The 18,987-nt window shown below is 34.4% G+C and overlaps 1 protein-coding gene across 10 annotated transcripts in view; it reads left to right on the plus strand.

The window, feature by feature from the left end:
* Positions 1-18,987, plus strand: part of KLHL13 (kelch like family member 13) — a 228,254-nt gene that overhangs the window by 109,413 nt on the left and 99,854 nt on the right. Inside the window, exons 4-5 of one of the 10 annotated variants that reach the window (XM_039842510.1) lie at positions 18,024-18,068; positions 18,559-18,671. The exons of 7 other annotated variants lie outside the window; for them this stretch is intronic. In XM_039842510.1, coding sequence (XP_039698444.1) covers positions 18,574-18,671 — 98 coding nt within the window. In that variant the 5' untranslated portion in view covers positions 18,024-18,068; positions 18,559-18,573. Of the gene's footprint in view, positions 1-17,973; positions 18,069-18,558; positions 18,672-18,987 lie in introns of those variants that run through there. 2 more of the 10 variants (XM_039842511.1, XM_039842518.1) reach the window with 2 other exon arrangements.

The raw sequence follows: 18,987 nt of genomic DNA on the forward strand, positions 1-18,987 counted from the left end.
GTCAGATCTCCTGATGTTAGTGCATGCCTCATCCTACCTCTGCTCTGAAGACGAACATTTTGTTCCTGTTCTGTTTACTGGAACTAAAGCTCAAGATTCATGTGATTCTGATCTTCATATCTGATCAGGAGTTAAGATGTGAAATATAAGTAGTTCAACCATACTGACTACAATTTTCCTATCAAGGGAAGGTGTGCAGTTTTTGAATATATAAAACCTGTTTCTGCATTTGAGAACTACAACTGTAGTGTTATACCAGGCAGATACACTGGAGTGCGCTACTATGTAGCAGAGCCTAGCTGTGCACCACGGCTCTCAACTTTAAAACTCCAGAGAATTTGATGAGAGAGGGATCCACAAGAACATGACAAATGATGAGAGTTCAGACCTTAAGAGAAAAATGGGCTTATTGGTAAGAGACTTTTCTTTTCCTTTATTTACTGCTTTTACTTATTCATTAAAATAGCAAGCCTGTTGTTTTCATATGTGGCTGTGAAGCGGTGTACAAAAATCAATTTTATATGTATTGTAGAATTCAGGAGACATATTGGTAGCCATGCAAAATTATAGGAAGCATGTAAAAGGCTTGATTTAAAAAAATCACCAAGGAAATTTTACTTTATTTCAGGCTCTGGTTTAGATTTATTTATATATCTTAAATGTAATACAGGTTGAGAGAGAGAGAGAGAGAGAGAGAGAGAGAGAGAGAGAGAGAGAGAGAGAGAGAGAGACACGGGGAGGAGAGGAGGAAAGAGGAGGGAGAGAGAGAGAGAGAGTATTTTAAAAGCTAAAATAAAGGATAGTGACTTGTGTAGATACAGAATTTCACTCAGTTGCCAGAAGGTGGCACACCAGATTCTTCTTTACTACACAAAGAAAAGGAATAATATTAATAAGGATATAAAATAAGCAGTATTTAAAGATACTTTAATGTATTTTTAAGAAAAACTATATAATTGCTATTTGCTTGGTGAGAGTGCAAAAGCATGGCAAATATGAATTTAACCCATTGTAGTTTTTATGATTCAAAAAGAATAGTCTTTATGTGTATAGCATTTTAAAAGTAGACTTTAAAATAATATTGCCATTAGGCAGATACTGTTTTGAATTTACTATTCTAAAAAGAAATAAAATACTTGCTACGTACCTTTTGCATAAGAAGCCATTAGATTTAGGATAACATTTTGTATAAGCTCTCTGCCAAGGTCTTTTTAAATATACTACTAGGCTATGACTTTGATTTAGTTGTGACTTTAATAATAAAATAGTGCTTGTCAGATGACCCAGAAAAAAGTTAAAATTGTTTATTTTGAAGAAAAAGTTAGATAAGGGTAATGCTTAGTAATGTTTACTTTGTATAAGCTACTAACAACATAAATGAAATAAATGTAACAAATTCAATTTTGTGTCAGAGTTCCTCAAACACCTGCCAGCTTACTTTAATTTTGTAAGAGAGTCGACTGCTTATACTGCAGTGCTTCTGTAGTAGTCTCTATTTTTAAAACTGTGTTCCTGAGGCAGTACCAAAAGTATGTTCATCATTGCCTTTTGTATTAGCCCAAATGAGTTAGATATATAACAGAACTTTACAAAAACAAAACCTTCTGCTTGGAGACAGTATATTTATTTATATGTTTTTATTAATTACAAGCAGTATGAAAATAAGAAAATTGGTACTAAATGAACGTGGAAAAACATTAGCCATCTGTTCTCTGAAAGCTTATAATATGTGTCATTTGCATTCCGGTTTTATGGCAAAACAGTATATCAGCAAAGAATTAAACTTTAGGTTTGCAGAGCAAGAAAATGACAAAGCATTCCAAGGCCGAGTATATATTTACTGGAAAAGTGTTTCCTTGTGTCAAAATTTGGCTAGTTTAGTCTTTTAGATCATCTGCCAATAAATGTATTTAATGTCAATCTTTTTTCCAGACTTTCTGAAACATTAAGAGAGCTTCTAAAACCAAATAGAACCTTATGGCTTTCTAGTTAAGTTTTAAAAAATGTTGATTTAGATATTTCCTAATTGTGCTATGTGGTCTTAACTGTTCAGGATTTCTAAACATGATTTATTAATTTACAGCTAAAATATTTGCAGAGTATGGTTTGAAAAATTTAAACTAAATACAATAAAGCCACAATTAACCATATATTTTTTTTGCACTCCACTTTCAGGAGACGGAGGCAATTGTCTTTAAAACAAGCCAATTTCAAGGATATATTCAAAAAATCAACATCAGGGTATGTCCAAGGGTCTGCATTTTCCTCTACCTTTTTGTCAATGAGAATTTATTTTTGTAAAAAAGACCCTGAGATACTAGATGTTCAGTCATCAAGGAAACTTTCAATGACATCTAGAGTACTGTATTTATTAAGATAAAAATGAGAAATTATTTTGTTAAAAACACCATGTGTCATTGTATTGTGTTTTATATTTTCCAGTGTGCTCTCATAAATATTGTTCAGTTGGTTTTCATAAAATTGCTGGGAGTCTGGCAAAGAAAGTAGCAGATTTTCTATTTTAGGAATGAGAGAAGATAAGACTGGAGGTCACAAAGCTAGTTAGTGGCAGAACTGCAACCATAACACAGGTGCTTACCTCTGTCCTCTTCTGCATCCTTTCTCATTGAAAAAGTTTGAAACGAGTTTTTAACTTTTCAATCTATATTGCACAATCAATACGATTGATACTACCTTTGTTTCCTAATTGCTGTATTTCAGTTTCCTACCTTGCATCTGTCTGTCTTCCTGCCTCTGAACCTATCTGTCAGCCAGATGGAGACCTTGCTTTCAGACTGTCCCAGATCTGGAAGGATTTAGAATGTGGGAGGGCAAGATAATGGCTGTGGACAGTGGAGGTTGACAACTAGTGGTGAGCAGCCAATGCTGATATGCTGAGGAAGGTCAGGGACAGAGAGAAAACAGAATCCCACTATAGCTGGCGTTGTCTTGAGTGGGGCTTAGAAACCTTGACTTTAAAGTAGTGTTCCTTTGAGTTTATTAGATTAGGCATGAAAATCAGTTGAAGTACTTGTTTAAAATGCCAACTACTGAGGTCCACTTCCAGACTTCTACATTTTAAATATTCACCCCACACGATTCTTATGCACACTAAAGTTTGAGAGCTGCCTTCAAGGTATAGGATGTTTCTCTTGGTATATGTATTGGAGTGTAATAAAAGAGCCACGTTGCTCTTGGTAGCACCCATGTTCTGTGTCAAAGCATATGGGGGCAGGAGTCAGGCAAGTGCGACTAATGACAGATATTACTTGCACGCATTGCTGTATCTACTTCTGAGGCATAGTACAATAGCTGTTGTGCATTATGGTGACTATGAGATATTTTTAAAAGTTCATTTTAGACTTGAAGAAGGTAAAGAGCAGAAAGATTTTTACCAAAAGGTGAAAAATATGTGAGTTCAGATATTTTAAGAGTTAACGCATTCCAGTTTTAAATTTAAATTAATTTTTAAAAATTATCTAGAAAGCTAGGCTAGCCAGGATTCTGAATAGTTAAGGCTTACTGTAATAATATATTTATGCTTACTCATGTTTCATATGTCAACATACAGTCTGTCTGATTAGATTGTAAGAGATTTGTGGCCAGGGAACCTTGTACACTTGTAACATCTAGCAAACTTCTAAGTTTTCAATATTTACTGATGATTCAACTAATTCAGCATGCACTTCTACTCTACAGATTTTGGGCTAGGCATATTGAGTTGATTGACTGATTTCAGTGTTTGTCAAGTCCAAGGAGTCTATCTTAATACTGTCAGTAAAGGCTAACATACTGGATGTCTCAGTTTAAACAAATGGGTTTTTGTGGACAATTATGAAAACATGGTCCTAATTAATTAATTTGCTAAGGCTTGTTCCCTGTTTAGAGTATCAGAGTATCAGAAGCTTGATCTTGCTGCTGCTTCGCCCTCTTTGGAATACAACTTAATGTTGTTCTGTGCTTTACAAATCTGAATCTCAAAAATTGATAATTTTGGAAGTCCCTAAACATAAATATTTTATTTAACAATTGAACAGTATCATATGAATTTAAACAGAATGGCCAGAAACTGTAGTGGAAGACTCATAAAAATGCTCAACAGTGTTTCTGACTTAACATCAAGCTGAATAAGTGATGAATGAATAAATATATATAGCTAAAAGGAAGATATATTTTATTCAAGTGTTATGTAGTTTCAGAATTCTATTAGAAATAACTATTTAAACCATATATTTGATTTTGAAGACATAAAGTGGTTCTGAACTTACTGGTTGAAGGAAATTTAAAAAGGCAGTCAGGAAACCTAAATTTAAATTGCATCTAGTTTAAACTTATGGTTAACCTAGAAGAGGAACTTTTTTTATTTCCTCATATCAAAATTGAATTTACTTTAACTAGTAATAGAACATGAAATAAATGGCAAGAAATTATTTTCCCCTGGTGGACAAGCATTGCATCCAAATAAGGAGGTTAGATATAACTCTGAAACAATTCCATGGTTAGTTTGTAATACATGAACACTTCATATAACATGAGTTAATGATGTTTTACATCATAGATTTTCATTGAATTGCTAAATATGTTTTCAAGCATAGCGATTTTAAATTGCACACTTTGAAGCTAACTTCTATAATTTAGACTTACTACCATATGTTTGGCATGTTTTACTACAACTGTTTCTATAACCTCCTTTTTAAGAAAAAAAAATATATATATAAAACTTAAAATCATCCAAGAGAAAGATTCTGAACTAGAAAATAAGAAGGATCTCAAAATAGTCATGAAAATAGAGATATTAAACTGGTTGTTAAATCTCTTAGATACCACCATAGTGGTCAAATACCTTAACTATAAACTACACTTTTATGAAAACTGTTGAGCCCCATGTTATGGCAATGGGTTACAGGGTTCAAATTTGAAGTTGAGTCTTTTATGGAGTTTAAGATTTTCTCATTTATTATATAGTTAAAACCTTTTATTTTTAGTCAACAATAGTTTCTACAGGAAAATTAAAATTTTAATGGTTAGGCTCTGGAAATAGTAAAAACAAAATTAAATCAATTGAATATAAAAGGCCCCTTTTCATGGAAATGTAAGCAGTTGTTGTATAATAATGAGTCACTAGGATTAGCTTTCCATCTAGTCACTAGGATTAGATTAAAGTGTTTGCTTCTGGTTAGCAAAACATTATAGTGATTACTCTGTACTTGAAACCAAGATTAACAAATACTAAGAGGGAAGAAGAGATGAGAAGACTAGGTAATCTAGGTCTCATTTTTAGCTATAACATTTATAGCACAGATATGAATAACTCCTCTTTGAATGAAAAGACAGAAATATGTATATTTTAAAAATAGTATCATTATTTTATTAATTTTAATTGGAATGTTGAGGAAAATATCATATTCTAAATGTCTTTTAGTAACTCAGATTTTTATAAAAGTATAGGTATTTCTGAAAGAATGTAGAATATAGCAGATGATGACTTCCTTTAAATGCCATATCTTTTGAGATTGGGTATGCGATGTGCTTATTATCGGAAAGTTTTTCAGCCATCACAAATATTATTAGAAATTGTTTATTCGTATCAAAATAGTTCAGGATTTATAAATATTAAAGTAGTAATATTGCTTATTACATTGTCTTTATGCAACGTTTGTAGTTTTGCTTCAATATGTGATGCCACCAAAATTAAAACAAAGTAGTAAAACAATTTGAAAAACATTATATGAATGCATTTTTTTGTCAGTAGAACCATATTCTTAACTTCTTTTTCAGTTACACTGTTCATTTTAAGTGGCTTATTATTTTTTAAAATTTATTGGGATAACATTGGTTAATACAATTATATAATTTTTGGGTGTATGTTATAATTTGACATCTATATATTCTATTGTGTGATTACCACCCAGAGTCCAGTTTCCTTCAGCTACCATATATTTGATCCCCTTTACCCACTTCACCCTCCCCCAACTCCCCTATATTTGACCTCCTTTACCCTCTTTACCTCTTCCCTCCTCCCCCATCCCCTACCCTCTGGTAACAACTAGTCCATTGTTCATGTCCCTGAGGCTCTGTTTGTCCTGTTCATTTGTTGCTTTTAGGTTTATATCCCACATATAAATGATGTCATGTGATTTTCAACTTTTCAGTTTGGCTTATTTCGCTTAGCATGATTATCTCGAGGTCCATCCAGGTTGTCGCAAATGGCAGTATTCATCTCTTCTTATGGCTGAGTAATGTTCCATTGTATATATGTACCACAACTTCTTTAGTCAATCATCTATTGTAGGACACTTCAGTTGCTTCCATGCCCTAGCCACTGTGAGTAGTGTTGCTATGAACATTGGTGTGCAAATATCTTTTCGGATACGGGTTTTCAAGTCTTTGGGGGTAAATACCCAGTAGAGGGATTGCTGGGTCATATGGTAGATCAATCCTTAGTTTTCTGAGGAACCTCCATACTGTTTTCCATAGTGGTTGTACCAATTTGCAGTCCCACCAGCAGTGTATGAGGGTCTCTTTTTCTCTGCAACCTCTCCAACATTTGTTATTACTTGTTCTGTTGATGATAGCTATTCTAACAAGTGTGAGATGGTATCTCATTGTGGTTTTGATTTGCATTTCCCTAATAATGAGCAATGTTGAGCATCTTTTAATATATTTGTTGGCCATTTGTATGTCCTCTAGGGAGAAGTGTCTGTTCAAGTCCCCTGCCCATTTTTTGATTGGATTGTTTGTTTTTTGTTGTTATTGAGACGTATGAGTTCTTTGTATATTTTGGATATTAGGCCCTTAAGGGGGCATTGCTTGCAAATATATTTTCCCATTTGGGTGGTTGTCTCTTTACTTTGTCGACAGTTTCTATTGCTGAGCAGAAGCTTTTTAGTTTGATGTAGTCCCATTATTTATTTTTGCTTTTTCTTTCCTTGCCTTTTGAGGTCAAATTCATAAAATCCTCTTTAAGTCCAAGGTCCTTGAGTTTCGTTCCTATGTTTTTTTCTATGCATTTTATTGATTTCGGTCTTATATTTGGGTCCTTAATCCATTTTGAGTTAATTCTGGTGTGTGGTGATAGACAACAGTCTAGTTTCATTCTTTTGCAGGTGGCCTTCCAATTTTCCCAGCACCATTTATTGAAGAGGCTTTTCTTTCTCCACTGTTTGTTTATGGCTTTTTTGTGGAAAATTATTTGCTCATAAATATGGGTTTACTTCTGGACTCTCGATTCTGTTCCACTGCTCTGTGTGTCTGTTTTGTTGCCAATACCATGCCGTTATGATTACTGTCGCTTTGTAGTATAATTTGAAGTCGGCAGAGTGATGCCTCCAGCTTCATTCTTTTTTCTCAGAATGGCTTTGGCAATTCAGAGTCTTTTGTGCTCCCATACGAATCTGATGATTTTTTGTTCTATTTCTTTAAAAAATGCCAACGAGATTTTGATGGAGATTGCATTAAATCTGTATAATGCTTTAGATAATATGTTCATTTTAACTATGTTGATTCTTCCAATTCAAGAACACAGAATATCTTTCCATTTCTTTGTATCTTCTTCGATTTCTTTTAATAGGGTCTTGTAGTTTTCATTATATAGGTCTTTCGCATGTTTCATTAAATTTATTCCTAGGTATTTTATTCTTTTTATTGCAATTGTAAAAGGAATTCTTTTTGCCACTTCTTTTTCTGACGCTTCATTATTAGAGTATAGTAACACTATGGATTTTTGAACATTGATTTTGTATCCAAAAACTTTACTGTATTTGCTTACTGTTTCTAGTAGTGTTCTTGTGGAATCTTTAGGGTTTTCTATATAGAGAATCATGTCATCCGCAAATAGTGAGAGTTTGAATTCTTCGTTTCCTATTTGGATGCCTTTTACATCTTTCTCTTGCCTGATTGCACTTGCTAGGACCTTCAATGTTGTATTCAATAACAGTGGCTATAGTGAACAATCTTGCTTTGTTCCTGATCTTAGAGGGAAGGTTTTTAGTTTTTCACCATTAAATGTAATGTTGGCTGAGGGCTTTTCATATATGGCCTTTATTATGTTAAGGTACTTTCCTTCTATACCAATTATGTGAAGTATTTTGATCATAAATGGATGCTGTATCTTGTCGAAGGCTTTGTCTGCATCTATTGATATGATCATATGATTCTTATTTTTTAATTGGTTTATGTAGTGTATCACATTAATCAATTTGAACCATCCCTGTGCCCCTGTGATGAAACCCACTTGATCGTGGTGTATAATCCTTTTAATGCGTTGCTTCGCTAGTGTCTTATTTAAGATTTTTGCATCTGTGTTCATGGGATATATTGATCTGTAGTTTTCTATTTTTGCGTTATCTTTATTGGATTTTGGTATCAGAGTAATATTGTCCTCATAAAGTGAGTTGGGAAGTATTGCCTCCTCTTCGATTATTTGGAAAAGTTTGAGGAGAGTAAGTATTAAATCTTCTTTAAATGTTTGGTAGAATTCACTGGTGAAGCCATCTGGTCCTGGACTTTTACTTTTTGGTAGGTTTTTTGATGATTGTTACAATTTCCATACTGTTGACCGGTCTATTTAGATTTTCCAGATCTTCTTGATTCAATCTAGGAAGATTGTATTTTTCTAATTACTGGTCCAATTCTATGTTATTAAATTTGGTGTTATATACTTTTTAATAGTATTCTTATATAATCCTTGGTATTTATGGTATGTCAGTTGTCATTTTCCCTGTTTCATCCCTGATTTGTTTATTTGTGTCCTTTCTCTTTTTTTCTTTATTGAGTCTAGCTAGGGGTTTGTCAATTTTATTAATCTTCTCAAAGAACTAGCTCCTTGTTTTATTTATTTTTTCAAATTTTTTTTTCAATTTCATTTATTTTTGCTCTGATTTTGACGATTTCTTTCCTTCTGCTGACTTTAGGCATCATTTGCTCTTCCTTTTCTAGTTTTCTAAGATGAAGTGTTTGGTTATTTATTTGGGCTCATTCTTGTTTGGGGAGATAAGCCTATAATGATATGAACTTTCCTCTTATGACTGCTTTTCCCATGTCCCAAAAGTTTTGATATGTTGTACTATCATCATCATTCATTTCTAAGTATCTGTTGATCTCTCTTTTTATTTCTTCCCTGACCCAGTTCTTCTTTGGTAGCATGTTGTTTAATCTCCATGTATTTGTGGTTCTTCCTGATTTCTTTTTGCACTTGATCTCTAGTTTCAAAGCATTATGATCAGAGAATATGATTCGTATGATTTCAACCTTCTTATATTTGTTGAGGCTATCTTTGTTTTCCAGTATGTGGTCGATTCTTGAGAATGTTCCATGTGCACTAGCAAAGAATGTGTAAGCAGCCGTTTTGGGATGGAAGGCTCTGTATATGTCAATTATGTCCAGTTAGTCTAATGTGTCATTTGAAGATGTTATTTCTTTAATGATTTTCTGTTTGGATGATCTGTCCATATCCAACTTTCAGCTATTTAGGTCCCCAACTACACTAGCGTTTTGGTCTGTTTCTTCCTTTATTTCTGTTAGTAATTGCTTTACATATTTTGGGGTTTCCTGACTGGGAGCATACATCTTAATAAGTGTTATGTCTTTTTGCTGCATGATTCCCTTTATCATTATGAAGTGTCCCTCAGTATCTTTCTTTACCTTTTTTATTTTGAAGTCTGTTTCATCTGATTTTAGTACCACTACTCCTGATTTTCTCTGAATATCATTTGCTTGAAATATCATTTTCCACCCTTTCACTTTGAGTCTTTATTTGTCTTTGGAGCTGAGATGTGTCTCCTGGAGGCAGTATATGGTTAGGTTTTGTATTTTGATTCATTCTGCCACTCTGTGCCTTTTAATTGGTGAGTTCAGTCCATTTACATTTAGGGTGATTATTGAAATATGAGGTCTTTTTATAGCCATTTTATCTTTTCCTTTTTGGTAGCTCAGTGTTACCATTGCTTCCTTGTCCTTGTGTTTCTGTTTTCTTTATTTTGGTTGGCTTTTGCGATTTTTGCCTTTGTTTCTTCTTGTTTTATGTTATATATTTCAATTCTGAATCTTTGGTGTGCGGTTACCATTACGAATATGAAAAGGATAGTTACATATATGCAGTCGTCCATTTTCTTTTGCATGTTACTTATCTCCTTTCCCCTTTGCGAATTTGAATCTTTGAATCCTCCCCTTTTCAGTCATTGTCATCTCAGTTTGTTTCAATATATGCTGAACGTTCATTACTATCTTGCTATATCGATTCTCTTCTTGTTATTTAAGCTTATAATGCCCTGTTCTTAGTAAGGGTTGCACTCTTCTGGTTCTATTTGCCTGATTGTTACTTTGCTCCTAATTATGTATTTTTTGTTTTGTTTTGTTATTTGGTTTTAGATGAGCTGACCCCTCTCAGTATTTCCTGTAGTGCAGACCTCGTAGTGGAGAATTCCCTCAATTTTTGTATGTCTGCAAAGCTCTTAATATCTCCTTCATATCTAAAGGAGAGCTTCGCTGGATACATTATTCTAGATTGGTAGTTCTTTTCACTTAATAGTGTCAATATTTGATTTCATTCCTTTCTGGCTTTTAAGGTTTGCGCTGAGAAGTCCGATGATAATCTAATCGGCTTTCCTTTATATGTTAACCATTTTTCTTCTCCCTGACTGCCCTGAGAATTCTATCTTTGTCATTGATTTTTTGATAACTTTAATACAATGTGTCCTGGTGAATGCCTTTTTGGGTTGAGATAATTGGGTGTTCTGTTGATTTCTTGAATTCCAAGGTCCAGCTCATTCCTCAGATTTCGGAAATTCTCATCCACGTTTGTCTCTGAAAATGTTTTCTAGTCCATGCTCCTTTTCCTCACCTTCAGTAATGTTCATTATTCTTATGTTCCCTCTCCTAATGGTATTTGCTAGTTCTTGTATTTCTCTTTCATTAGTTTTCATTCTTCGGTTTTTCTCTTTTTCCTTCTGATTTATTTCTAGATTTCTGTCTTCGATATCACTGATCTTTTCCTTCATTTGGTCAACTCTATTTCTCAAGCTTGCTATTTCATTTTCAACTCTTGCAGTGTGTTCTTCATCTCCAGAAGTTCTATTCTGTTCCTTTTGAGGATTTCAATCTCCTTGCTCTGCTCATCTAGTTGTTTTTTGAGTTCCTGAAATTATTGATTTGTTTTGAATCTCATTGAGTTTTTTCAGAAGTACCCTCCTGAATTCTCTGTCATTTAAGTCGAATATTTCTATATCTCTAAGCTTATTTTCTGGAGATTTTTTTCTTTCTTTCTGAGATGCCTTGTCATTTTGGTTGTTCATGGTGTTTAATGGATTGTTTCTGCGCCTGGGCATTCATGGAAGTGTATTCTGTTGTTTTTCCAGAAAGAAGATTTATTATATAAAGGTCTCTTTAGCCTGCTGCAAAGAAGGTGCTTTTCTTTTGCTTTCCAGTAGGTGGTGTCTTAGCCTCTTGGATCCCTGCTTTATATAAATCCTAATGTCTTTTTTATTTTCTTGTAGATGTTTAATCACACTTGCTACTCTCAGTTTCAGTCCCTGTCAGTGTTAGCAACAATTTTGGTAGCGTTTGCTCAGATTCCTCTGGGGCTTCGTGGTGTTCGGTCTCAGAGGTTATGGGAGGAGTGGCCCTCTGGGCTGGGAGTTAGGGGCTGCAGCTCAGCCTCAGTTGGCAGCTGGGGCCAGTAAAAATCAACTGTTGTTTCTCTGCTCTCCCGTCCCACTTCTCTACTTTCTGCCCTGATGACTGGGCCCTACTACCTGCTGCTAGAAGTTCCGGCACTTTTAGGCCGGCCAATCAGGGAAGTCGCTGTATCTTTACCCCTCCCTCTCCTCCTGCAAGGAGCTCTGGCAGCTGCTAGAGGCAGCTTCTTTATTTCTCCCAGTCCACCGCCCGACATACGGAATTCTGACCTATGGTAGCTCTTATGCGCAGATCCCACACTCAGACGTGCTGGTGTGTAGTTTGGGTGTTTTTTGTTGAATTTTAGATGTTCAGCTTATTGTTGTTTCGGGGGGAGAGATCTGAAGACATCTCTCACTCCGCCATGTTTCCTCCTAATTCGGCTTATTATTTTGTTAAGTTTGCAAGTTTAATGTACAAACACTTCAAAAACTCTAACAATGGTTTGGCTATTTTATTTACCTAAGGTAATTTAAGGAGATACTTAAGAAGTTGCTGAGAGATGACTAAACGGATAAATTATCATTATTTTAGGTGATAACAGAGATTTTTATTAATGCAATCCATTATCACTATAGTGGTGCATTTATGTCATTTATAAAAGCATGCATTCTAGGTTATTTTCACCAACACATACTTATTTTTTAATAAGATAATGTGTATATATTTTTTCATTTTAAGAATTTATAGCCTAAAATTATCAAATGAACAGATGAATATTCCTTTTACCTGAACTCTGCTTTTAGTAATAGCAAAATCAATAACAACATTTACAAAACCTTTCAGGATATATCCTGTCTTCAATACACAATTCTTATTTAATCACTCTTCTGCTTATAAACTTCTTTTATTATTTACTCCCCAAATATTTATTAATTGCTTTCCAGTGTTCCAGGAATAGTGCTCCATTAGGAAGATACAAGATTCAGGGATTCTTTCTTGATAGAGAAGCAGGAATTTGGGGAGAGCATCTCAGGTAGATGAAGTGGCATGGCTGGAGCACAGGGTGTAGTAATAGCATGGCCCCTTATTAGAGCACGGGATACAGTATCCTTATTTGATCATGATAAACTCTCTCTAAATTGCATTTTCCAAACAATTTAAAAACGATTATGCAAATTCAGTTATGTAAATGGTTTATATGTAAAAATCATTGGTTTCTACCACTACTACTCCTAACATAAACATTTTGGTTTGGAGTTTAAGGCATTTTTTTTTAATAGATAGGAATACTTAAGAATTAATTTCATTTATGCATGTCAAAGATGCATAAAGACTTACTTGGGTATATGGATTTGGGAATAATATATGAATGAAGCATTCAAGGCTATCCAAAAGCAAAAAGCCATAAAGAACATAGATACTACAGAAAACAAAAAGAAAAAGAAAGGGCAAAAATTTCTGTATTTCCCATTCATCGCTAATTCTTTTTTCATCTGTAGTGAGGGAGTAAGGGCAATCAAAATCTGTGAGTCATCAAGTCCCCAGCAACTGAATATTTCTTGTTATTTGCTCAGTCCCTCTGTATTTTTGTCCTCCCATCCCAACTTCTATCCTAGCCCCATAACCTCATTCATTTGACCCCAAATTATAAAAAGTGCTACATAACTATCAGGAACTACTACCATTCTGGATTTTCATTCTCCTTCCAATCATTACCTTTTTTTCTCCTTTGGTCCCATTACCTGTTGTTTCCTGTTTTATCAACTTACCAACTCCTTTGATTGTTGTTCTATAATCCTTGCCGCTCCCCTCACCCCCAACAACTTGTTACCCTCCTTTGGAAATGTTAAAGTTGAGAGAGTACTTCCTTTTACATTATTTATGCCATTATGGCATGAAGAATTCTCCATGTATATACACATGCATGTACATGAATATGTACCTGCACAACAATTGTGTTTTTCTACTTGTTATGTTGTGAAGGAGATAGGAACAGTATTAATCCAAGGCACGGTCATAGCTACAATAGTCTACGTAAACCTTTATGGAACTATAAGGATTCACACAGTTCTGTTAAGGAAACTGACATGTGAGAAGGAACTTATAAAGATGAAATGATAACTTTCCAACATAGTTTTCAGAAACATCTGGAATTTTCCATTTTGGTTTTAGTATCTAGTAAAAAATTTTAATGTATTTGATATTCAATTTCCTGAAAACAACAAAAGAAATTACACACACACACACACACACACACATTGCCACATGCATCGTATATATATAGCAATTCATGTGAATAGTTTCATTTCTTGTAATAAGGAGCCCTGAATGTATTAAGAGTTTTGCTCTATTGTTCAGAAGTTAATTTTTTGTGTTCTTTAAAGGGTTTAATATTCCTACTTGGTTGCTATCTAAATATTTTTACTGATTAGTAGAACATAAACAGAGCACACAATTTGGCATGACCTACAGTATTGTCTGAGCAATGCTAATAACATGGATATCCCAGATTAATCTGAAGAGACATTATAAGGACTAAAGAGAACATTATACAGTATCTGCTCACACAAGCTGTGGTTAGTGCTCTTAGTCTTTAGTTGTACCCATCACAGGATTAACCAAAACTTGCAAGAAAAAGGGAGGTCAGTTCTTAGGGACTATCAGGAAAATATATAGAGATAGGTCAGATATGTGATATATTAGTTAGTTCCTTTAGTGAGGATGAGGTACTGGAGATAAACTGTAGCAGTCAATCAGTAAGTTATTTAGAAACATTTATATTGAGAAAAAATTAGACTACTAGCTGTATATTTCACTTTTCTCCTATGCTATGACTGGTTTTATTTTTAGTTACTTTTTTTCTCACTGATCATTCTTAAATACTTCTGGAATTAAGATTTTGGAAATGGTCTTTCTACACACTTTTGTATTTTTGGTATTTCTCTCATTCTTCCATCTTTGAGTGTACATATAGTTGGAGGAGTAAATAACTCTTTGTAGTTCTTGTTTCTTTAGAATACATGGAGACATTTATAGAATGTGGTTCACTCCATATATAAACACACGTCTTATGGAATAGTCTCATTGAAATGGTCTCATCAAGAGTGAGAGTCCTGGACTAGGACATGCAAACGTGGTTTTTAGTTCCAGTTCTGGTGTTAGCTAGCAGTGTGATACCAGGCAAGTTAATTTCTCTGGGCTTTAGTTTTTTCATCTATACCAAGAGAGTATTGAGCAAGATGACTTGTAAGAATTCTAAAAGTTATAAAAAAAATCTTCTGTTTCTACATTGGGAGCCAGGGAATTCTGTGTTGTAAGATTTGGCCAAGAATGTCTCTTTTTGTGGCCTTGGCTATGTCCCAGCATTGTCCTTTGCTTATTACATCTCTGAAATATGCATTTTACAGGTATTTTTAAGTGATTAGTTAACGTTCATAAAATGCTTTGAAGAGCTTTTGTGTTGTCTTTCTATCTTGTTTTATGCAGTTGTCCATAATAGAAACCAAGTGTTCTGTAAATGAAATCAGTGTTTCCTATGTGAACGAAGGTTTTTGACATTTCTCAGTCAAAATATTAAAGTAGAGGGATACTGAGCCTGCATAAAATTATATTTAAAATACATGTTAAATCATTTTCTTCCTTTCACTCTGAGGTGAACACAATTTTAGTTCCGGAATACAATGGTAATTACACTCCACAGTTGCTACTGCAGTTGCTGTCAGGTTAGTAAAATCTGATTGATTTGGACTCTGCTAATTTGTAATTTGGGTGATTTTACCTGGCTAAAGTTTATTTCTAAACAATGTGTGAGGAATGGTGTTGTTAAGCAAATTAATAGTGCAAAGTATATTTCATAGACTATATTTCTAATTTTTAAAGCCTTTGAAATATTAGTTGTTTGTTCATAAGAGATCATTACAGATGGTTCCTAGCTATTTATTAAAGCAAAAGAACTAAATATAAATAGATGCTCATCATCAGAAATAATGCTTTTAGCGTTTGGAGTTCTTTAAGAGTGCTGAAGGTGGGGTGGAGGAAAGCAGTCTTATTTTCTTTTCACTTTGAATGCTTTGAATGCATTGTTGAGTGTTACAAAAACACATTCAAAATATTAAGTCTAAAAAAACACATTAAGAGAAATCTAGACTGAAAATTGGCATAGATGTTTTGATTGAATATTGGTTGATTTCTTTGGAGCCTAATGAGATTAGACAAGAATATATTGGTTTCTTGATTCAATTGATTGTTCACAGAAGAGTAATAACTTGAGAACCCTTACAATAAGGTGATCTTCACCTGTTTTTGAGGGTTACCCTCTTGGAAATTTGGAAAACTCTGGATTCTCCCTATTTCTCACTCATAAATGTTGAGTAGTTTTTGTAGATAAACTGCTCAAAACACTTCACTGTCATGTTTTTGCATAGGTATTAGTGTTTTGTTCTCAGAAGAAGTTATATTTACAATTATTGCTTTGTAATATTTTCATAAGCTGGAATGTGAGTCAATTTTCTTTCTAAAACATTGCTTGCTTGCTACAAATAGCTAATTCGTAGCTGTTTTATGTTTTATATTTTTAAATGTTTGAGAATGCTTCAAGTTTTTGAAATGGGACATTCCAATCTTGCTTGATTAATACGTGTGCGACTCTGTGTGTGTGTGTGTGTGTGTGTGTGTGTGTGTGTGTAAAAGCCCCTTTTGGGGTTTCCAATAAGTTGCTACTGCTGATTGTACCCGGGACCCTTTTGCTCTATAACTACTAAAAATTATTACACAAAAATTTCTAATATAAAATATTGAGTGTGGTTTGTTTGTATTAGTGGTGACTTTTTTAACCTCTTAATATATTTTGGCCACTAAAGTATGGATAAATACTCCTTTCTATGATTCCTTTGAAGATGTCTATGAGACTAAAAAATGTTGGAAATATAATTTAACCCTCTAAGATGTTTGAGTGGTTTTTTGGGGAGGGTTATTTGTATATGATAGATTGAATAAAAATTATTTATGAGGTACTGATGGCTAACATCTGTTTAATATTTAATAAAGTTTATGCATTACTGGTCAATGTTTCAAAATAAGCTTTCACTCTCTCTATATATGTATGAATGTGCATAATATTGATGTATATCTTAAACTCAGGTACTTGTGATTTACCTTAGCTGATTTCAGTCTGTATCTCTCTGGTAAATTATATATTTTGGAATTTTTAAAGTATTACGATTCTATAGCAACATTGATCTGTGAGTTTTGAATACAAATGAGAAAGCTTCTTAGGGGACTAAATCTCAATCTTTTAGAAACTAGTAATAATTTGAAAAGACTAAAAGCCAACTACTTAAGTTGGAAGCACAAGTTTATTGTTTGGATACAAACATGAAAGTGAATATGAGCTCTTTTGTCACTGCAGTGATTTTTTAAAAAAGGTAGTGGCTTTCATGTCAATGGTGGTCTGCCTTTACTAAGCTTGCATTGATAATGACAGATAATTCTATTTTTAGGTGAAACTGGAAGGGTGCTATGAAGGTAGATATTTAGTGATGGTGACTTGCCTGCATCAGAAGTAAAATTGTTCAGCCTGCAAAGAGTTCAGCATAACACACCAGTTTGTCCTATTTTTCCATCTTAAAATTGTGTAGAAAATGTGTGAGCTTGGTGCTTTAAGCAGATACTTAAAACATTTAGTCACTTTCGGGGCGCTTAGGATGCTATTTTCTAGCGGTATTTTAAAACTATATAGATGAACCCTATATTTTCCATTCATTTCATGAAATACCTCAAGCTTCCTCTGACAGCAGCTTTAATTTTTGAACCTCTTTGTCAGTCAATAACCCCTAGAGGTTACTGGACATGCTGCCGTGCCTTGGAATGGGCCCTGCTGGACACCTGCTTGGCCAGCAGCATTCGTCTCTCCTCTAGGCAATTTGTGAGCTGTTTGGAGGTGGGGGGAGCCGTGAGGGGGTGAAGGAGAGGGAAAGGGAAGAAGAAGGGAGGGTAGCATTGAATTAAATTGTTGATAGCGTCCCTCCGAGGAATGCTATTAAGAGCACACTACTCTGTACTTCTCTGCTGCAGAAGACAGATATTCATGTTGCCACAGCATGTTGTAAATGTATGAGATTTTGCTTATTCTAGCTTGGAAATAAGAATAGGGAAGGAGAACAACTTGAATCAGAAGCTACTAGAAGAACGTGCAGAGTTCTGCAGCACTTTATATTTGATCTTTTGCCTTCTTCTAACTGGAAAACAGACTGGCATTTTTTAAACAGGCTTTTCTCATAATGGCATTCTTGTATTGTGTGGCCAGAGCTTGCACAGGAGGAAAGCAGGCTGCCGAATTTAGTTACTGAGCTCTATTAGCTGTGGCCTAAGGCTATGCTGAGTTTTATATCCCATTTGTGTTGTTGCAGCTCAAAAGAAGAATGTTCAGAGGGTGACAAGTGTATTCTGAGTAGGTATGTTGTTTCATTTTCATATGAAACCTATCTATTTTTTTTCCCTGCTGCTATTCGTCAGAAATCAGGTTAATAGGTGCAGAATATAGTACAGTGCTGCAGTATCCCTGTTAAGGTAGAACAATGGTAATGCAAGCTTAAAACAATACAATAAAAAGCAAAACCCTAGCCGCTTTTATTAAATAAAGCTGCGTCGTGTGGTATGCACAGTGCAGTCTTAAAAAAAAAAAAATCCTGCAGTCAACGCTTTCCTAATGAGGTGGCAGTATTGTTGAGTTAGAACGATAGAATCATCATATTGCTTTAGGGGACAGAAGGATTTAAAGGAGGTACCTTGCATCCCTATTTTACAGATTGGAAGCATTGGTTTAAGGGCGCTGGCAGAATCGTTTGCTTGTTCTTCGTGGCAGCCACTGCTGTGTCAGTGCAGTGTGGAATGGAAGTTCTAGTTGATAGTCTGTTATGGAAACGCTGTTTACTGTTATTGTAGTACCGTGGTGACAACATGCCATTGAAATGGAAAACGAGCTCTCCTGCTATCTGGAAATTCCCAGTTCCTGTGCTTAAAACATCCAGGTCAACTCCACTTTCTCCAGCATACATGTAAGTGAGAGAAAATAGGATATTAAAGTGGGATTTTATTTATGAATCAACCTTGTGGCAAAAGAGGGTAAAAATTCCAAACAGCAACATCCAAAAATGCATAAGATTTAAAACCTGAAGTTTGCTTACATTTAAATATATTAGCATGTCCACTTTTTATTTTACCATTGTTTTGTTTTCTTAGGAGTTTATGTTTATTTTCATTTAAAGTGCCTAATGGTAATCTAATTACTATTTGAAACTCTAAAGGTATACCTAAGGAATTGCATAAGTATAAACTTTAATCTTTTACACTGGTTGAGATTTTTTTGAATTT

This window comes from Pteropus medius, unplaced genomic scaffold, assembly GCF_902729225.1.
Source record: "Pteropus medius unplaced genomic scaffold, Ma_sr-lr_union100, whole genome shotgun sequence".
NCBI classification, from domain to species: Eukaryota; Metazoa; Chordata; class Mammalia; order Chiroptera; family Pteropodidae; genus Pteropus; species Pteropus medius.